Source organism: Drosophila arizonae, chromosome X (genome assembly GCF_054131065.1).
Source record: "Drosophila arizonae isolate 15081-1271.41 chromosome X, UAZ_ARI_1.0, whole genome shotgun sequence".
NCBI lineage: Eukaryota > Metazoa > Arthropoda > Insecta > Diptera > Drosophilidae > Drosophila > Drosophila arizonae.
Genome location: NC_142927.1, coordinates 32,834,473 through 32,852,231, shown reverse-complemented (window position 1 = coordinate 32,852,231; position 17,759 = coordinate 32,834,473). Strand labels below are relative to the sequence as shown.

At 37.4% G+C, this 17,759-nt stretch overlaps 1 protein-coding gene and 1 long non-coding RNA gene across 7 annotated transcripts in view; one reads left to right on the top strand and one right to left on the bottom strand.

The window, feature by feature from the left end:
- The window catches only part of Mrgn1 (Mahogunin ring finger 1), a 30,561-nt gene that overhangs the window by 773 nt on the left and 12,029 nt on the right, over window positions 1-17,759 (top strand). The window contains exon 1 of one of the 4 annotated variants that reach the window (XM_089474082.1): window positions 8,609-8,727. The exons of 1 other annotated variant lie outside the window; for it this stretch is intronic. Coding sequence is in view for 2 of the 3 variants with exons in the window: in XM_089474079.1 (XP_089330205.1) it covers window positions 8,716-9,956 (1,241 nt within the window). In the remaining variant the exon portion in view is untranslated. Of the gene's footprint in view, window positions 1-8,608; window positions 9,957-17,759 lie in introns of those variants that run through there. 2 more of the 4 variants (XM_089474080.1, XM_089474079.1) reach the window with 2 other exon arrangements.
- LOC149268203 (uncharacterized) lies at window positions 4,556-8,360 on the bottom strand. 3 transcript variants are annotated; one of them, XR_016271025.1, is made up of 4 exons: window positions 6,081-8,360; window positions 5,269-6,022; window positions 5,165-5,199; window positions 4,556-5,104 (listed from the first exon to the last, which is right to left on the bottom strand). It is a non-coding gene; the product is annotated as an uncharacterized LOC149268203 (long non-coding RNA). The 3 variants fall into 3 exon arrangements; XR_016271026.1 differs by having other exon boundaries at window positions 5,165-5,707; window positions 5,867-6,022; XR_016271024.1 differs by having other exon boundaries at window positions 5,165-6,022.

Sequence of the window (17,759 nt, the reverse complement as noted above, 5' to 3'; positions counted from 1 at the left end):
TCGACGCGTGCAAACATAATGTAGTACTTGATTAATCCCAGTGGTCAAATTGGAATTAATCAAGTGAAATTTATCTTTTTAATAAGAAGCATATGTACATATGTACATACATACATATAGTGGCCAAATGGACACATTTTAAAGGGTGCATCTGTTGGATGTCATAAAAATCATGCAATTAAAAAATACGTATAAAAGCAATGGGAAGTGAACTTGTTGTTGTCCACAGAAAGAATACATTTTCGCGACGAGCATGCACACACACATATACATCCTTGCTACGTGTATGTGCTTTTGTGTGCGTGCGTCGCGAAATTCAATTCTTTCTCAGTATTTTCGTCAATCATCAGCCTGTGCAAATTGTAAAGCCCAAAATTTGCCGTTGTTCTGCCATGTGAAGTGAGCACATGCATACATACTAGTGCTGTAAAGCTATCGATTGAACTATCGATCTATCGAATTTTCATATTTATGCGTCCATATCGATCGTTTTTGTATACTATCGATAGAGGTGATATCGAGCGTTGCACATCAATTACTTTGGCGCAACTTCGCAAGTCGGCGGTTCTTTTTGGTAAGAAATTTATTTATATATAAGAAGCAATTAAGTATAAAAATAAGTATTTATTTGTAGGTAAATTTTCGTTGGTGTTGGTGGCGGAGGAAGGATGGATAAATATCTTTTGAAAAATCCACAGGGTAAGTACCATTTCCCAACTAGCAACGCAAGTAACTAATTTAAGTTTTGTATGTACATATGTATGTGCTTTGTTAAGTTGGAGAAGACAGCAGCATTGAGGCTATTGAGGACAAGCAACTAGTTAAAAGACCACGAGTCGGAAGATCATCGAAATTTTTGTGCATTCCTGCTTCATCCACGGAGTCTGAGCGATTGTTTAGCAAAGCTGGACAGATTATAACGGAACGACGAGCTGCCTTAAAAGCTAAGCATATGGACATGCTTCTTTTTCTTCACCACAACTCTTGGATCTTAGCAGAAAACTAAAAGCCATACATTCAATTTTAATTTTATTCAACTTGTTTCATTTTGTTATACACCAAAAAGGATTTCATATGTAAACAAATGAATTGTTTATTAAAATTTGTATTTTTTTTATTGTTAAATATGCATTTATTTAGTTATTTTTGAACTTGAAAATATTTTCGATAGTACTATCGATACTATTGAATATTTGTTGTAAAACCATCGAAACTATTGAATGTTGCAACCATCGATAGTTTTACAGCTCTAATACATACATTTGTGTATGTGTATGCTTGTATGGGATGGCAAGCTAATTGTCTCTGGATTTAGTAGTTTGTAAATTTTGTATGATTTGAATCGTAGGGTGACTATCAAATGGGCCATTATGACTTAATTAGAAATTTTTGACAATAATGAGTAAAGCTTGAGTATAATATAACATGTGCATTTCATCATATATTCCAAACCATTTAATAAAGTTTGTAGTGTTTTACAATCATTTTTATACCCTGAACCCATTTTCAATGGGAAATCAGGGTATAATGGTTTTGTTGAAATGTATGTAACAGGCAGAAGGAGGCGTGGCAGAACCCCACAAAGTATATATATTCTTGATCAGGGCGACGAGCTGAGTTGATTTGGCCCTGTCCGTCTGTCTGTCTGTCTGTCTGTCTGTCCGTCTGTACGTCTGTCCGTCCGTCCGTCTGTCCGTCTGTCCGTATGTATGAACGCGTCGATTTCAGAAGATATAAGAGCTAGAGACTTCAAATTTTTTTTTAAATGTCCGTAATTACAGCGCGCATATCAAGTTTATCATTAAAAATCGATAGCTCATCCCGATCTTTTAAAAAAAAATGATAAAAAACCTTATCGAAACCCAGTTATAAAATTATATCTTCTACACCTTTATTGCTAGAGTCTCCAAATTTTTATACTCATTCACGAAAGTGAATCAGTATATTGGTTTTGTGCAATGTCCGTCTTGCTGTCCGTCCGTCTGTCCGTCTGTCCGTCTGTCCGTCCGTCCGTCTGTCCGTATGAACGCAATCTATTTCGGCGCTATTGAAGCTAGAGACTTGAAATTTGGAACACATACTCGTGTATATCTCCGATTTATAAAGTGTTAAAATTTTCCCGATCCGCCCACTAGGGGCGTGGTAAATCGGAAAATGCATTTTCCGATATACCAGAAATCATGTTTGTTGAAGAGCTAGAAAGCTGAAACTTGGTATGTAGGTCCGCGTTGACCACCCAAGATCACGAGCTATGGCGGATATATCTACGCCCATTGGGGGCGTGGCAAATCGGATAAAACTGTATCTCCTAAAGTTGTAAACCTAGAATGCTGAAATTTTGCACGTCAGCTAATGGTATGATTCTATAAAGTCTGAAGATAAATTATAAGTCTACGCCCGTTGGGGGCGTGGCAAATCGGACCTGAAGATATAGTGATTTTTTAAATTCTCCTATATTTTGGACACTATTGATGGCAGAGACCTCAAATTTTGTATATATACTCGGACTGATCACCCAAGACCAAAAAGTTTTGTCGGATATATGTCCGCCCACAGGGGGCGTGGCAAACCGCAAAAGTTTATATCTCCTAAAGTATAATAGCTAGAAGCTTCAAATTTGGATAGTTGAGTTACTGGTAGCCTCCTCTATCGATTCCCCAAAAATAATTTTTACGCCTCTTTAGGGGCGTGGCATATCGAAAAATACCCTGTAATTTTCACATTTTTTTAGGGTAAGCATTCAAACTTTGCAGTTAGGGTAACGTTATCTCATTCTAAAAACTGACCAAAAATGAGGTGTCTACGCCCAGTTGGGGCGTGGCAAATCGGAAAAACCTGTATATTCTACAGTATTAGAACGAAACTTAACTACTAAATTGTTGATGGGATGTGAATGAGTATTCCGCAGTCGGTAACGCCCGACTGCAACGTTCTTACTTGTTAATGTATGCTTATATGCAATTTATACAATTTCGGTTTTTGTTAAAATTTACCCCCCATCCTTAAATTCACCCCCCCCCCCACCCTCACTTTCGTAAAAAGCGTATTTCAAATACTAGAGACTTGTGCTTTGGCAATTACATGCATTTCCATGTTATAATCATAATCTGAAACTTTCATGACGATCGTACGTCCACAAAAAAAGTTTTTAAACAATTAAGTTCTCATAGTAAGCGCACACTGCAGCCCATGCGTGTTTATGCGTGGGTGCTTGTGTGTGTATGTGTTTGTGTATGTGTATGTATGTGGGTGTGTATGTGAGTGTGTATGCATTTGTGTCTGTATGCGTGTGTGTGTATGTATGCCTGTGTGTGCGTACGTGCGTGTGTGTGTGTGTGTGTGTGTGTGTGTGCGTGTTTCTTGTGTAAGCTGAAAGACGCGAAAAATTATTGAAATATCTATTGCTCCAAGGGTTCAGGGGATCTCGTAGTCGAGCAGTCTCGACTAGAGCTTACTTGTTTCGGTTGAAAATGTGTATAAAATAATTTTAATTATATATAATTATTTACGTGTATAAACACATTTATAAACATGATTAGCAATAATAATATGTATATAAATGTACTTATGTACATATGTATGTTCATACATAGTACATCTGTGTAAAGTGGTTATGATAGTCCGTAAGACCGACCAAATGCAAATGCTGGGCTTTAAAATTGCTACAAGCAGCAAGGGTAACACACGCAGGTCACAAATGCTCATACATGTAGCAAGGGACTACAAGTGTGTGTGTGCATGCCCGTCGCGAGATGACATTCTTTATGCGCTTCGCGCATTCATACCCTTCCCATAAATATATATCGAAACACTAACATTTTGTTTGCATGAATGTCCAAACGATTTTAAGATTTCAGTATACTCTTCACTCAAAAGGAAAGAGCTGGGACCGTCGTGAAGAAATTTCAATTTTTGTGCGCTGCTGAGCCTCATGATTTGAGAGCCCACAGAGAGAGAGAGTGAGTTAGAGAGAGAGAGAGAGAGAGAGAGGGAGAGAGAGAGAGAGAGAGAGAGAGAGAGAGAGAGAGAGAGAGAGAGAGGGAGAGTAAGACAAAAAACGCAAAGCGCATACATGACCATTTCGTTTGCGTGCTTAGAGCGCACTGATTTCGTCGTGCTATCTTTCATTACCCGAGCCAGCCAATACCAAGCCGAGCGAATACGAAGTTGGCTGGGACCTGCTAGACAGATTTTGAAGCGTGGAAAAACGTTGCTCTACATGTCTAGTCTATGTGTTGTTTGGTCAGTGGCGCCACCAAGTAGTAAATTATCGATGGATGAAAAAAACCATCGATATATCATGAAAGCCCAAATCCATCGATACTATCGATAGACCCCATCGATGGATTTGCAGTAGTGCTGCAAAAGAATCGATATTCCGTAATATCGATATCCACGATATTTTCAGAGAAAAAGATCGATAAAAACGATATATCGAACACTTCTTTTAAATGTTAATTTTCTTGCTTAGAAGCTATTATAATATTTATATTAATTATGACTTCTTAATGGATAAAATGGCAACCATTTCAAGATTAAAATAAAAGCAACAGCATCAAACAAAAACAAATTTATTCAACCAAACCAAATTATTTTTCATTAACTTAAACCTAAAACAGCAATTCATTAAAGCTCAAATTCACTATGCTCCTTAAAATTATATTATAATAATAACAAAAACAATTGCCTCCATGGCAGTTTGAAAAAAAAAAGAAATTAAGACAAAACCCATTGGTTTTTATTAAAAAAAAAAAAAAATAGTTTGTTTACTGTTTCCGGTTTTAATGACGCCCTTCTGGAATTAGCAATCATTCCCGCTTTGCTAAACATCCTCTCGCTCTCAGAGGACGTTGCCTCATATTTTTTATTTACGAAGTGCAAAATGCTACCGGACTTGGGTGCCAATTCACTCTCTTGCAGCGATGGATGCATGCGTGTTAAGTGATTTTTAAGGCTTTTGGTATTTCCACTTGTTTTGCAGACCTTAAAGCAATTTCTGCACACCGCACAACCATCCTTTCCTTTTTCAAAATATTTCCACACTTCGGATTTTTTTGGGGCTCCCACGGTCTTATTTTCTTCATCGGAGTCCACCCTCGCCGCGCTTAAAACACACAAGCTATGACTCCAAGCTTTTCCAATAGGATATATCAATTGTACTTACGTTTTCTTTCCAAAAACTGATCCATTTTTTTCTTTCTATTGCAATTAAATTAAATCAATCAATTTGTATACAATTTAGCAAAATTAAATAAATACGCTTCTTACACAGTTAAAACCAACGCCAAGAATAACCATTTTTTTTCTTCGATATATCGATACTAAGAAACCCATATCGATCTTTTGCCAAAATTCGAAAATATCGATTATAACGATTCCGATCCGATATTTTTGCAGCACTAATTTGCAGCCCTACTCTCCAGCTCTAGAGCACATAGGCCAGACAAGTAGAGTAAAGATTTTTACACACTTTTTTTTCGAGCGTTAGCACCCCAGACAATTTCGCATTCGCTCGGCTTCTCACTTTTAGGTTCGGGTTACGAAAATATACGAAAGCACAATCATTTCGCTTCATGCGTTCGACCGAGATGGTCAAATGTTAAACAAAAGATCTCTTTATGCTTAATGTTTCCCTTGCTCTCTCCTCTCTCTGGATGCTCTCTGCTCTCACAAATGCAGTGCTGCCAACTTTTTACCAGAAAAAAAGCTGTTTTTAGATGGAAGAAACGGGAAAAAAAGCTGAAAATTTTAACAAAACAGTCTAAAAAAAGCGGTTTTTATGGCTTGATTATTTTTATGTTTTTTTTTTTTTTTTTGAGACTTCATTCCAAAATTTGGAGCTGTCATTGACGTTCTCCCACTTAACTAGATTAATGTCATAGTATTGCCGCTCAATGTCGGCTATTCTGTCTACTTGGAGGTGTTCTAACAATTCTGTGATTCCTTTTTTTTTTTAGTTGACAGAATTTTGAAAACGGAAAAAGCGTCAATGTTTTTTAAAATTTTAAAATTGTCGGTTAGCCTGCAGATAAAATTAAAATTATTTAATGGTCGGTAGAAGAATCAGATAAATTGGTTACCTCTGCTTTAGCTGCTTGATAAGTTCAATCACAAAATAAGAGCAGCGAGCACGAATTTCTTGTTCGAGGCTTGCATCGATATTCAAAGATTTGATTTTCTTTCCAAAATCATACCCTTTGTACATATCGGATTCTACATGCCGAAAAAATCCCACTTATTGTGATCACAGTTTGTGTAAAGTAGTGGTGGTGATATTGGCGAATATCGATATAAACGTATGATAAAGCTGCCACTCTTTCACACATTTGGTATATTTTTACCAAACTTCTTCACAGGTTTATCGAAAATGGAAGATTTTAATACCAAACTTTTTTTACAAGTCGCAACCGCGCTGCTACATTTTTTTTATTGGTGGCAGTATTAAAAAAAGCGAAAAAAGCCTAATTCATTTAAAAAAAAAGCCAGAATTCCCGCTTCCCGCAATTCCAAAATATTTCCCGCAATTGGTCTTCGAAACAGCCAGATTTGACGGCAAAAAAGCTAAATTGGCAGCAGTGCTCAAATGTGTATATGCATATACATATGTATGCATGTGAGCACAAGCAGCAATTGAAATTCCCAGTGGCGACGACCTGAATGACTTAACTTCGTTTTTGTATGCCCCTTCCCCGCTAACCAACAAACGATTTTCGTGTTTCGTTGCGTCGCGACGCGTCGTGACGAAATCACCGAATTTCGTTTTGGACTTTACCGTTTTTTGCATGGAAGGCGTGCCTTCTTTCGTTTGATTTCTTTGTCTATGCCTATTCTTTTTGTGTGTATAGTGTTAATGAGTGTAAATACAAGTGCAAAAATGCATATGTGTGATGATTTCTGTTTTCGTTTCACCCGCCGCGGCGCGTCACTTTTCTGATATTGTTGAGCCGTGCGGACGTAAATTTAAAGGGAAGTACCTGGTATGTATAAATCATCTTACATGTATTTTTAATGACAAAAAAATTAATAATGTTTAATTTACAGATGCTATAACAACCAAAGGGTCCACTAAGAAGACCTATATAAGTACAATAAGAAACTGCTTTCGGGTCCAGAATGGTCGACTGGCAAAGGAGAAGTTCGATAATAAGGACAAACTAGATAATAAGACATAGCTTAAGATTTAGAAGTAGATAGATATAATAAAATAGTAATAAGACATAGACTATACATTTATTTATAGATATTAAGAAATAATAAATAATAATTTTTAAAAATTAAAACGAAAAATACTACAGTACTTAAGCGTTTCTATCTTTCAATTAGTAATCAATTATTTCTCCAATTACATTGCATTAAGAAGTAAGCCATTTTATATAGTGGGAAAATGGGTTGCAGGTATATTGTGTTGTAATGTACGCACATTACTAACCCATAAGCGATTTTAAAAATGTATAGGGCTTTTTCTTCAGGTTGCGGAATTTCTACATTACAATATTTAAAAAGTATACGCATGGGTAATGGAGAGCCGAAGGAAACTTCGTCACCACATTACTTTCTGCATTACAAAATTCAATAATTTCATGCACCCGAGAGAAAAAGCGGCCATTCCTTAAAAAAGCAATGCAGCTTGTAATCGATCTTTTCATGCACACAGGCGACAAGTAATCCATGAGTAATGGACAAAATAATGGGCATTTCCGCCACAGAATTCTGTGTGAAGAGTATTCCGAACTCTTCAAACCGTTTGCCAAACTCGTTTTCGAGCATTGCGTGCCACACAAATTCGTATTTGCTCGGCTCCTCACTTTTAAATAGTAAATACCATAAAAATGGTCAGTTACTAATTTTATTACCTCACAATAAAGAAACTTGGTATATAATGGAATGAACTCAGAGGCCTACTGCAAAATGTCCAATATGTCAGCAGGAATGTTTGAATGTTATCTGAGTTTTCGCCATCGGTAATGTTTATTTATGCCAATTTACTTGCACATTTAAATATAGTATACGTTGTAGCTGCATCAATAAAGGTGCCGCTCACACCTGTATCATGTCAGAAATTTCCGGAAACATGTAATCTGCCTAAATAATCTATCGCCATCAGATTCGTAATATTATGCATATTTATATTTATATGAAATTAGTACAAATGTATAATACGGATTGATGGGAATTCATAAAATATTTATACTAAGAAATTTACTACTACTTATTTACTACTAAGAAATATTCATTTTTACAAACTAAAGCCTTAGATAGTAAGGTTTAAGCCGTTCTATGCAAAAGTATAAGTATTCAAGTGATAACACGTTCAGTAACTGCCTAAAATGCCTAAAACGACTTATAGAATTAGCAAGAACCCTTACATTGCCTGATTAATGAATCCACATATATAGAATTTGTGATTAACCGCACAGCTCGTTTTATATACTATATTAGTTTTAAGAAAAACATTGTCAAAATTGTTTGATTTTCATACAAAGTTAAACGCGCTCACACCATTTTCTGAAAGAATGACGTCACGCTGTCAAATCAGCTGCTCGCTTTGTTAACCTACTATCACACAATCGTGTTTTTATATTTGCAAGCAAGCGACTAATATCGATAAAGAAAACATCGATGTTCCGATTTATCATCACTACGGAAATAGTAAGTTAGGGATAAAATAGAAAACAGTGCAGGGCAAAAGCTAGAAAGTAATAAATATCTGCAGAAATGGGTAATTTTGTAAGTAGACAAAACGCAGCTGTCGAGGAAGCTGACCATATTACCAATCATGCCTATAAATATCCACCACGTATTGGAAATTTCTTTGGCACCCACTTTATAATGGGTGGTGAGCGATTTGACACGCCCCAACCAGAGTCATATTTATTTGGTGAGAATGCGGATCTTAATTTCCTGGGTAGTCGCCCCACAGCATTTCCATATCCGCCACCACAGGCTAACGAACCTACGAAAACTCTTAAGAGCCTCGTCAACATAAGAAAAGAATCTGTGCGTTTTGTGAGAGTACCAAATGAGAAAAGGTCAAGCTGTGCTGATGTTGAGACCTTGCAACAAAATGAAAAAAATAAGAAACTAACGGAAACTGCATCTATTGAGGAACTGGACGGCAGCGTTCTTTGTAATATGGGTGGAGTTGATAAAGGGACAGAGATAGTGCCACCAAACTACAATGTTGAGTTTACATTCGATTCCGACGCAAAATGTGCTATAACTATATATTACTTTTGTACAGAAGATGTGGGTTCCAATGGCATTAAACTAACGCCACGCGATGGATATTCTCTGACATCTGATACGTACTATTACGAAAAAGGTATCAATCAATGTTTTTCACAACCCAGTCATGTATTCAACCCACACGTAATACCCGAAGATGATCTTATATACAATGCTGGTCGCGAGCAATACCCAGTTGCTATACATTGTGTCATCGAAGAAGGTAATGAAGAATGCCGTCAGTCGCATACTACAATTTGCGTAATAGACCACCACCCAGAAACATGCAGTTATGTGCTACGGGCACTTAAGCAAAAAATTTTTGTGGACGGTCTATGCTACTTACTGCAAGAGATATACGGCATTGAAAACAAAGCAGTAAACAAAACGTCCATGGATGAAGAAATTGACGATCATGGCAGTGAGTGCGTTATTTGCATGAGCGAAACCCGTGACACACTTATTTTGCCTTGTCGACATCTTTGTCTCTGTAACTCTTGTGCCGATTCTCTGCGTTACCAAGCCAATAACTGTCCAATCTGTCGAGCGCCGTTTCGTGCACTCTTACAAATACGAGCCGTTCAAAAGGGAATTAGCACGCAGATGCTGCACCAGAATGCCCCAGCGACAGTGTCTGGCGAGCCAACTCCTCCAGATGTTCCTGCTGGATATATACCCGTCTCACTTATAGAAGCCTTGAATGGTCCTCCACAGTATGTGTCTCGTCCCAGGTATGTGTGTGTTGTTCATGTGTGGAAATAAGCAAAGAATTATTGAAGTAGAGTATTTTCACGAAGCACGTCTATGTTCTTCCAGTTTTAACATGAAACATATTAAAAAAAAAAAAAAGAAAAACAAGTAAGAAAATTCTAGTCGAGAGTGCTCGACTAGATACTACCCTGAACCCAACAAATAAAAATGCTCATTTAGTATGGCTGAAATTTCAATTTCGATGTATTTAAAAATATAAATCAAATACCAAACTCATTTAATAAAATATAAAAATATTTTGAAACAATTAAAAAAAAATTAACATCAGTTGCATCGATCGGGATTCGAACCGCGACTTTTCGATCGAGCGTCATGCAGCTAACACACTAGGCCACCTCACTCCTGCTAGTGGTGCTAGCAAAACTCAAATAGATTCACTGCTGCAGCGCCATCTACCAAAACTAAACGAAACTAACTGCTGATGTGATTCTAAGAATCTGCTAGAATAACCAAACTATTAAAATCGCACATAAAGTAAAGTTAAAATTTTAATTTCGGTGTATTTAAAAATATAAATCAAATACCAAACTCATTTAATAATATATAAAAATATTTTGAAACAATTAAAAAAAATTAACACCAGTTGCATCGATCGGGATTCGAACCGCGACTTTTCGATCGAGCGTCATGCAGCTAACACACTAGGCCACCCCACTCCTGCTAGTGGCGCTGGCAAAACTCAAATAGATTCACTGCTGCTGCGCCATCTACCAAAACTAAATGAAACTAACAGCTGATGTGATTCAACGAATGTTTTTGTTGTAGCTGCTGCACGTGCGTTTGTTAATTGGCCAAATATTTGATTTTTTTAAATTAATTTTTGACTGAACGGAATTTAATGAAACTTTCAGCATATGATCTACATATTATATTGAATATTTGAGAAATTAAAAAAAAAAGAAAAATCATTCACAATTAGCTATAGTGGCATCTGATTTGAACTTGAATGTTTTTACTCGATAAAAACATAATGGGATGATTTATCGAATTTTAAAAGCAAACTCGACGTCCGCGCTGTATAAACGGTCATTTAAAATTCAAGTCTCTAGCTCTTATATCTTCGGAAATCGACGCGTTCAAACATACGGACAGACGGACAGGGCCAAATCGACTCAGCTCGTCGCCCTGATCAAGAATATATATACTTTGTGGGGTCTGCCACGCCTCCTTCTGCCTGTTACATACATTTCAACAAAACCATTATACCCTGATTTCCCATTTTCAATTGGTTCAGGGTATAAAAAAAACATGGAGCCCATTGAATATGGGAAATCAAGGAGGGGGGCATAGTGGACCCCATTGATCAATTTGATGACCTGAGTTGCTATAGAGAGCCTTTGCTCCGAGATTTCCTAAACTGCAAATGATAAGGTAGGGTGACCATCCGTCCTGAAATTCCGGGACATGTTCCGCTTTTGGAGGTAATGTCCCGGTGTCCTGATACAAAATTGTCCCGGTTTGAAAACTTGAAGAAGTTTGTGTGGAGACAAATCAAGAATTTTGTTTAGAAAAACAACTCAGAGTAATACAGTTTTTTGCAACAAACGTACACTCGTGCTGTTACTCGGAAAAATTTTATTAAAAATAGCTCAGATTCTGCATGCGATTCCAGCGCACAATGCACAAATTTCGAGAGGTTTTTTTTCTTACTAAAACACTGGTCAGATGAAAGAAATAAGTTACTGGTGGAGAATGTTAAAAACATCCATATAGTTCAATGTAATTTTGTGGACATAAAAACATTAAATATTGATGAAAGAAATGTTATATACATATGTTGGGAAAAATAGGCAGTGTGGAAAAGTATAAGTCAGGCAAGGAAAACATTCAGCGCAGAGGGATCTTTTGTTCAACAGTCGACCATCTTGGTCGAGTGCCTGAAGCGAAATGATTGTGCTTTCGTATTTTTTCGTAGCCCGAACCCAAAAAGTGAGGAGCCGAGCAAATGCGAAGTGTCTGGGAGATAACTCCCGAAAAAAAGTGTGCAAAACGCTTTACACTACTTGTCCGGTCTATGTGTTCTCTGGTTAGTGATTTAACTCAAGCAAATGATCAGTGTTTGACTTGATTGAAACGAAAACAGAAATAACTGTCTCGCTCAGAGCGCGAGCGAGCTAAGCCAGACGAGACAAAAACAGTTTCTGAGTTTTTTTTGATTGTGTCAGTGAAAGACACTTATTTGCAAACAACGGAAAAGTGTTAGCAGTTGTTTGCAAGCTATGGTGACAAATGATTAATTTAAAATGGAGGGATTGGTAGTTGCTGACAGTCCCAGAATGAGCTCCAGCCCAGATGATCACCCTAGATAAGGCCGATGTCAGAGTGGCCGCGATAAGCGATGCGATGCGATAATTATCGCAGCGGTCTGCAAAGCGATGCCATGACAGAGTGATAACTATCCGCAAAGAGAGAAACACTGCGAGTGTTCAAATTTTACTTTCAGTCGCAATGTTTTCATGAAACATGTAAGAAGGCTCCAGTCGAGACTGCTCGACTAGGAGACAGCCTGAACCCTCTAAGCTTATATTCTACTCATTCTGCACTTCTTTTATGCGCACATGCGTAAACACATCGAAAAATTAAGATAAACTTGTACTGCGTATGGTATACATGAGTATGTATGCCGAATTTCTCTCTAGCTCTAGCTCTTATATCTTCTGAGATCGGTTTGCTCATACGGACACACGGACAGGGCTATATCGACTCAGCTCGTCGTCCTGATGATATACATATATCATGATATACATGTATATATTTTATGGGGTCTGCGATGATTCCTTCTGCCTGTTACATACTTTTCACAAAACCATTATACCCTGATTTCCGATTTTCAATGGGCTCAGGGTATAACAAGTAAGAAATCTCTAGTCGAGACTGCTCGACTAAGAAATCCCCTGAACCCTTCGAGCAACTGATATTTCAATAATTATTCGCATATGCACACATACACGCACACACACAGACATACGTACGCACGCATAAACACGCATTGGCTGCAGTTTGGGCTTACTATGGGAATTTAATTGTTTAATAACTTTTCTTGTGAATAGACTATCTTCATGAAACTATTCATACTATGAATATAACATAGATATGCATGTACTTGCCAAAGCACAAGTCCCTAGTATTTGAAATACGCCTTTTACAAATGTGATGGTGAGGGGGTGAACTAGAGGTGGAGTAAATTTTGACAAAATCCGAAATTGTATAAAATCCATACAAGTATACATATATGACTCTAGCTTTAATGTAACATATATAAATTTATTACTGGTTTTCGATGATGTTTTAATCGATAACAAAACAACGGGGCAAGTTATCGACATTTAAAGCAAACCTCTATATATATTATATTTACGCTATACACGAACCTAGAAAAAAATTTCTCTAACTCTCATATCTTCTGAGATCGACGCCTTCAAACATATGGACAGCTGGACGGACAGAGCTAAATCGACTCAGCTTGTCGCCGTGACCAAGAATATATAAACTTTGTGGGGTCTACCACGCCTCCTTCTGCCTATCACATACATTTAACAAAACCATTATACCCTGATTTCCCATTTTCAATTTTACGTGTTTTTTTTTTGCGTTCTGAGCTTAAATAACCGTTGGTTAGTCGGTGAAGCATGCTCTTTTTCGCAATTCAAGCTTTAATAACAGTTTAATTCAAAACTATTTATATTTTTATATATGTGAAGTCGAGTCTCGATAATTCGTACCCCGCTAAATCGAAAACCTCAATAATTCGTAAGAAACTGTTGGTCCCTTGAAAAAACTTCGTTAATTCGTAAAAATCCCATATATTTTGGTCCCCTCGTTAATTCGTAATTTTTCTGTCTACTCGGCCATGATCTTGCCTCTTATGAATCGTTTCGAAACCTCTTATAATTCATAATTTCCTTTCGTAACCTCTTGTAATTCGTAATTCTTGATTTTTCTGTTAAGCTACCGTTAGGCTGGAAACAGTGCGCGCTGAGACAAAGATGAAGATGAAACGCAAGCTTCAACCGCTGCTGTTTGGACAACCAATTTTTTTTGCACTATGCAACTTGTCTTGTCTTCAGCTTTGTCTTCGTCTTCGTCTCAGCGCGCACTATGCTTGCAGCCTTGCATATGTAGATCTCGCAGACTATTACGCATGGCGCCTTTATGTTGCTTCATGTGCGAAATTTCGTTTATCTCTCTATTGGATTTACATTAGTTTCCTCACTTTATTTGAAGCGTGCAGATGATTCGTATAAATTACAAGCTTTTTTAAATCTTTATAAATTTTTCGTTATATGATTTTGTTTATGTTTAATTTTCTTTTTAATTACATAATATTGATATGAATGTATATTTTAATTATCTATATATATAAAAGAGAGTTGTGTAAAAGTGCTCCAACACTTATAACTTGATATGTGCTGGACCAATTTTCATGGTTTTTGATTTGTTGGATTTGTCTCCGCCACGAGTAGGTCAGTAGATCTTTAAAATACTAAAAAAATTTGACGAATACTTGAAAAACGCGTTTTTTTCCCTAAAGATTCAAATTTCCATTTATACTCAGTAGCCTTGACAACAGTGACAGTTTCGGTCCTGTATAGAAGTAAATAAACAAATGTAGTCAGTCAGTCTACGGCACAGCCTCAAGCAGACCTGACTATTCAACAAAAAAAAAACAAGTAAGAAAGCTCTAGTCGAGACTGCTCGACTACGAGATCCCCTGAACCCTTGGAGTGTTAGCTATTTCAATAATTTTTCGCGTCTTTCACACGCACGTACGCACACACAGGCATACATACACACACACGCATACAGACACAAACGCATACACACACTTTCATACACACACACATACACAAACACATACACACACAAGCACCCACGCATAAACACGCATTGGCTGCAGTGTGCGCTTACTATGAGAACTTAATTGTTTAATAACTTTTTTTGTGGACGTACGATCTTCACGAAACTTTCAGATTATGATTATAACATGGATATGCATGTAATTGCTAAAGCATAAAGTATGCGTTTGTGTGTGTATGCGTGTGTGTGTATGTATGCCTGTGTGTGCGTACGCGCGTGTGTGTGTGCGTGTTTCTTGTGTAAGCTGAAAGACGCGAAAAGTTATTGAAATATCTATTGCTCCAAGGGTTCAGGGGATCTCGTAGTCGAGCAGTCTCGACTAGAGCTTTCTTACTTGTTTTTTATACCCTGAACCCATTTTCAATGGGAAATCAGGGTATAATGGTTTTGTTGAAATGTATGTAACAGGGAGAAGGAGGCGTGGCAGACCCCACAAAGTATATATATTCTTGATCAGGGTGACGAGCTGAGTTGATTTATCCCTGTCCGTCTGTCTGTCCGTCTGTCCGTCTGTCCGTATGTATGAACGCGTCGATTTCAGAAGATATAAGAGCTAGAGACTTCAATTTTTTTTAAATGTCCGTAATTACAGCGCGCATATCAAGTTTATCATTAAAAATCGATAACTCATCCCGATCTTTTTTTATCGATAAAAAACATTATCGAAAACCAGTTATAAAATTATATCTTCTACACCTTTATTGCTAGAGTCTCCAAATTTTTAATGTATACTTATATGCAATTTATACAATTTCGGTTTTTGTTAAAATTTACCCCTCACCCTTAAATTCACCCCCTCACCCTCACTTTTGTAAAAAGCGTATTTCAAATACTAGAGACTTGTGCTTTGGCAATTACATGCATATTAATGTTATAATCATATTCTGAAAGTTTCATGAAGATCGTACGTCCATAAAAAAAGTTATTAAACAATTAAGTTCTCATAGTAAGCGCACACTGCAGCCCATGCGTGTTTATGCGTGGGTGCTTGTGTGTGTATGTGTTTGTGTATGTGTGTGTGTATGTGTGTGTGTATGCGTTTGTGTGTGTATGCGTGTGTGTGTGTATGCGTGTGTGTGTGGGTATGTGTGTCTGTATGCGTGTGTGTGTGTGTGTGTGCGTGTTTCTTGTGTAAGCTGAAAGACGCGAAAAATTATTGAAATATCTATTGCTCCAAGGGTTCAGGGGATCTCGTAGTCGAGCAGTCTCGACTAGAGCTTTCTTACTTGTTTTTTTTTTGATTTGGAAAAATTTTTTATACCCTGAACCCATTGAAAATGGGAAATCAGGGTAAATTGGTTTTGTTGAAATGTATGTAACAGGCAGAAGGAGGCGTGGCAGACCCCACAAAGTATATATATTCTCGATCAGGGCGACGAGCTGAGTTGATTTGGCCCTGTCCGTCTGTCTGTCCGTCTGTCCGTCTGTCCGTCTGTCCGTCCGTCCGTCTGTCCGTCTGTCTGTCTGTCCGTCTGTCCGTATATTTGAACGCGTCGATTTCCGAAGATATAAGAGCTAGAGACTTCAAATTTTTTGTAAAATGTTCGTAATTACAGCGCAGATATCGAGTTTATCATTAAAAATCGATAACTCATCCCGATCTTTTTTTTATCGATAAAAACTTTATCGAAAACCAGTTATAAAATTATATCTCTACATCTTTATTGCTAGAGTCTCCAAATTTTTAATGTATGCTTATATGCAATTTATACAATTTCGGTTTTTGTTAAAATTTACCCCCTACCCTTAAATTCACCCCCTCACCCTCACTTTTGTAAAAAGCGTATTTCAAATACTACAGACTTGTGCTGTGACAATTACATGCATATCCATGTTATAATTATAATCTGAAAGTTTCATGAAGATCGTACGTCCAAATAAAGAGGTATTAAACAATTAAGTTCTCATAGTAAGTGCTCACTGCCGCCCATGCGTGTTTATGCTTGTGTGTGTATGTGTGTGTGTGTGTATGTGTGTGTGTGTGTATGTGTGTGTGTGTGTATGTGTGTGTGTGTATGTGTGTGTGTGTATGTGTGTGTGTATGTGTGTGTGTGTATGTGTGTGTGTGTGTATGTGTGTGTGTGTATGTGTGTGTGTGTATGTGTGTGTGTATGTGTGTGTGTATGTGTGTGTGTGTATGTGTGTGTGTGTATGTGTGTGTGTGTGTGTGTGTGTGAATGTGTGTGTGTGTATGTGTGTGTGTGTATGTGTGTGTGTGTGTTTGTGTGTGTGTATGTGTGTGTGTATGTGTGTGTTTGTATGTGTGTGTGTGTGTGTGCGTATGTGTGTGTGCGTATGTTTTTTATACCCTGAACCCATTTTCAATGGGAAATCAGGGTATAATGGTTTTGTTGAAATGTATGTAACAGGGAGAAGGAGGCGTGGCAGACCCCACAAAGTATATATATTCTTGATCAGGGTGACGAGCTGAGTTGATTTGGCCCTGTCCGTCTGTCTGTCCGTCTGTCCGTCTGTCCGTCCGTCCGTCTGTCCGTCTGTCCGTCTGTCCGTATGTATGAACGCGTCGATTTCAGAAGATATAAGAGCTAGAGACTTCAAATTTTTTTTAAAATGTCCGTTATTACAGCGCGCATATCAAGTTTATTATTAAAAATCGATAACTCATCCCGATCTTTTTTTATCGATAAAAACCCTTATCGAAAACCAGTTATAAAATTATATCTTCTACACCTTTATTGCTAGAGTCTTCAAATTTTTAAAGTATGCTTATATACAATTTATACAATTTCGGTTTTTGTTAAAATTAACCCCCCACCTCTTAATTCACCCCCTCACCCTCACTTTTGTAAAAAGCGTATTTCAAATACTAGAGACATGTGCTTTGGCAATTACATGCAAATCCATGTTATAATCATAATCTGAAAGTTTCATGAAGATCGTACGTC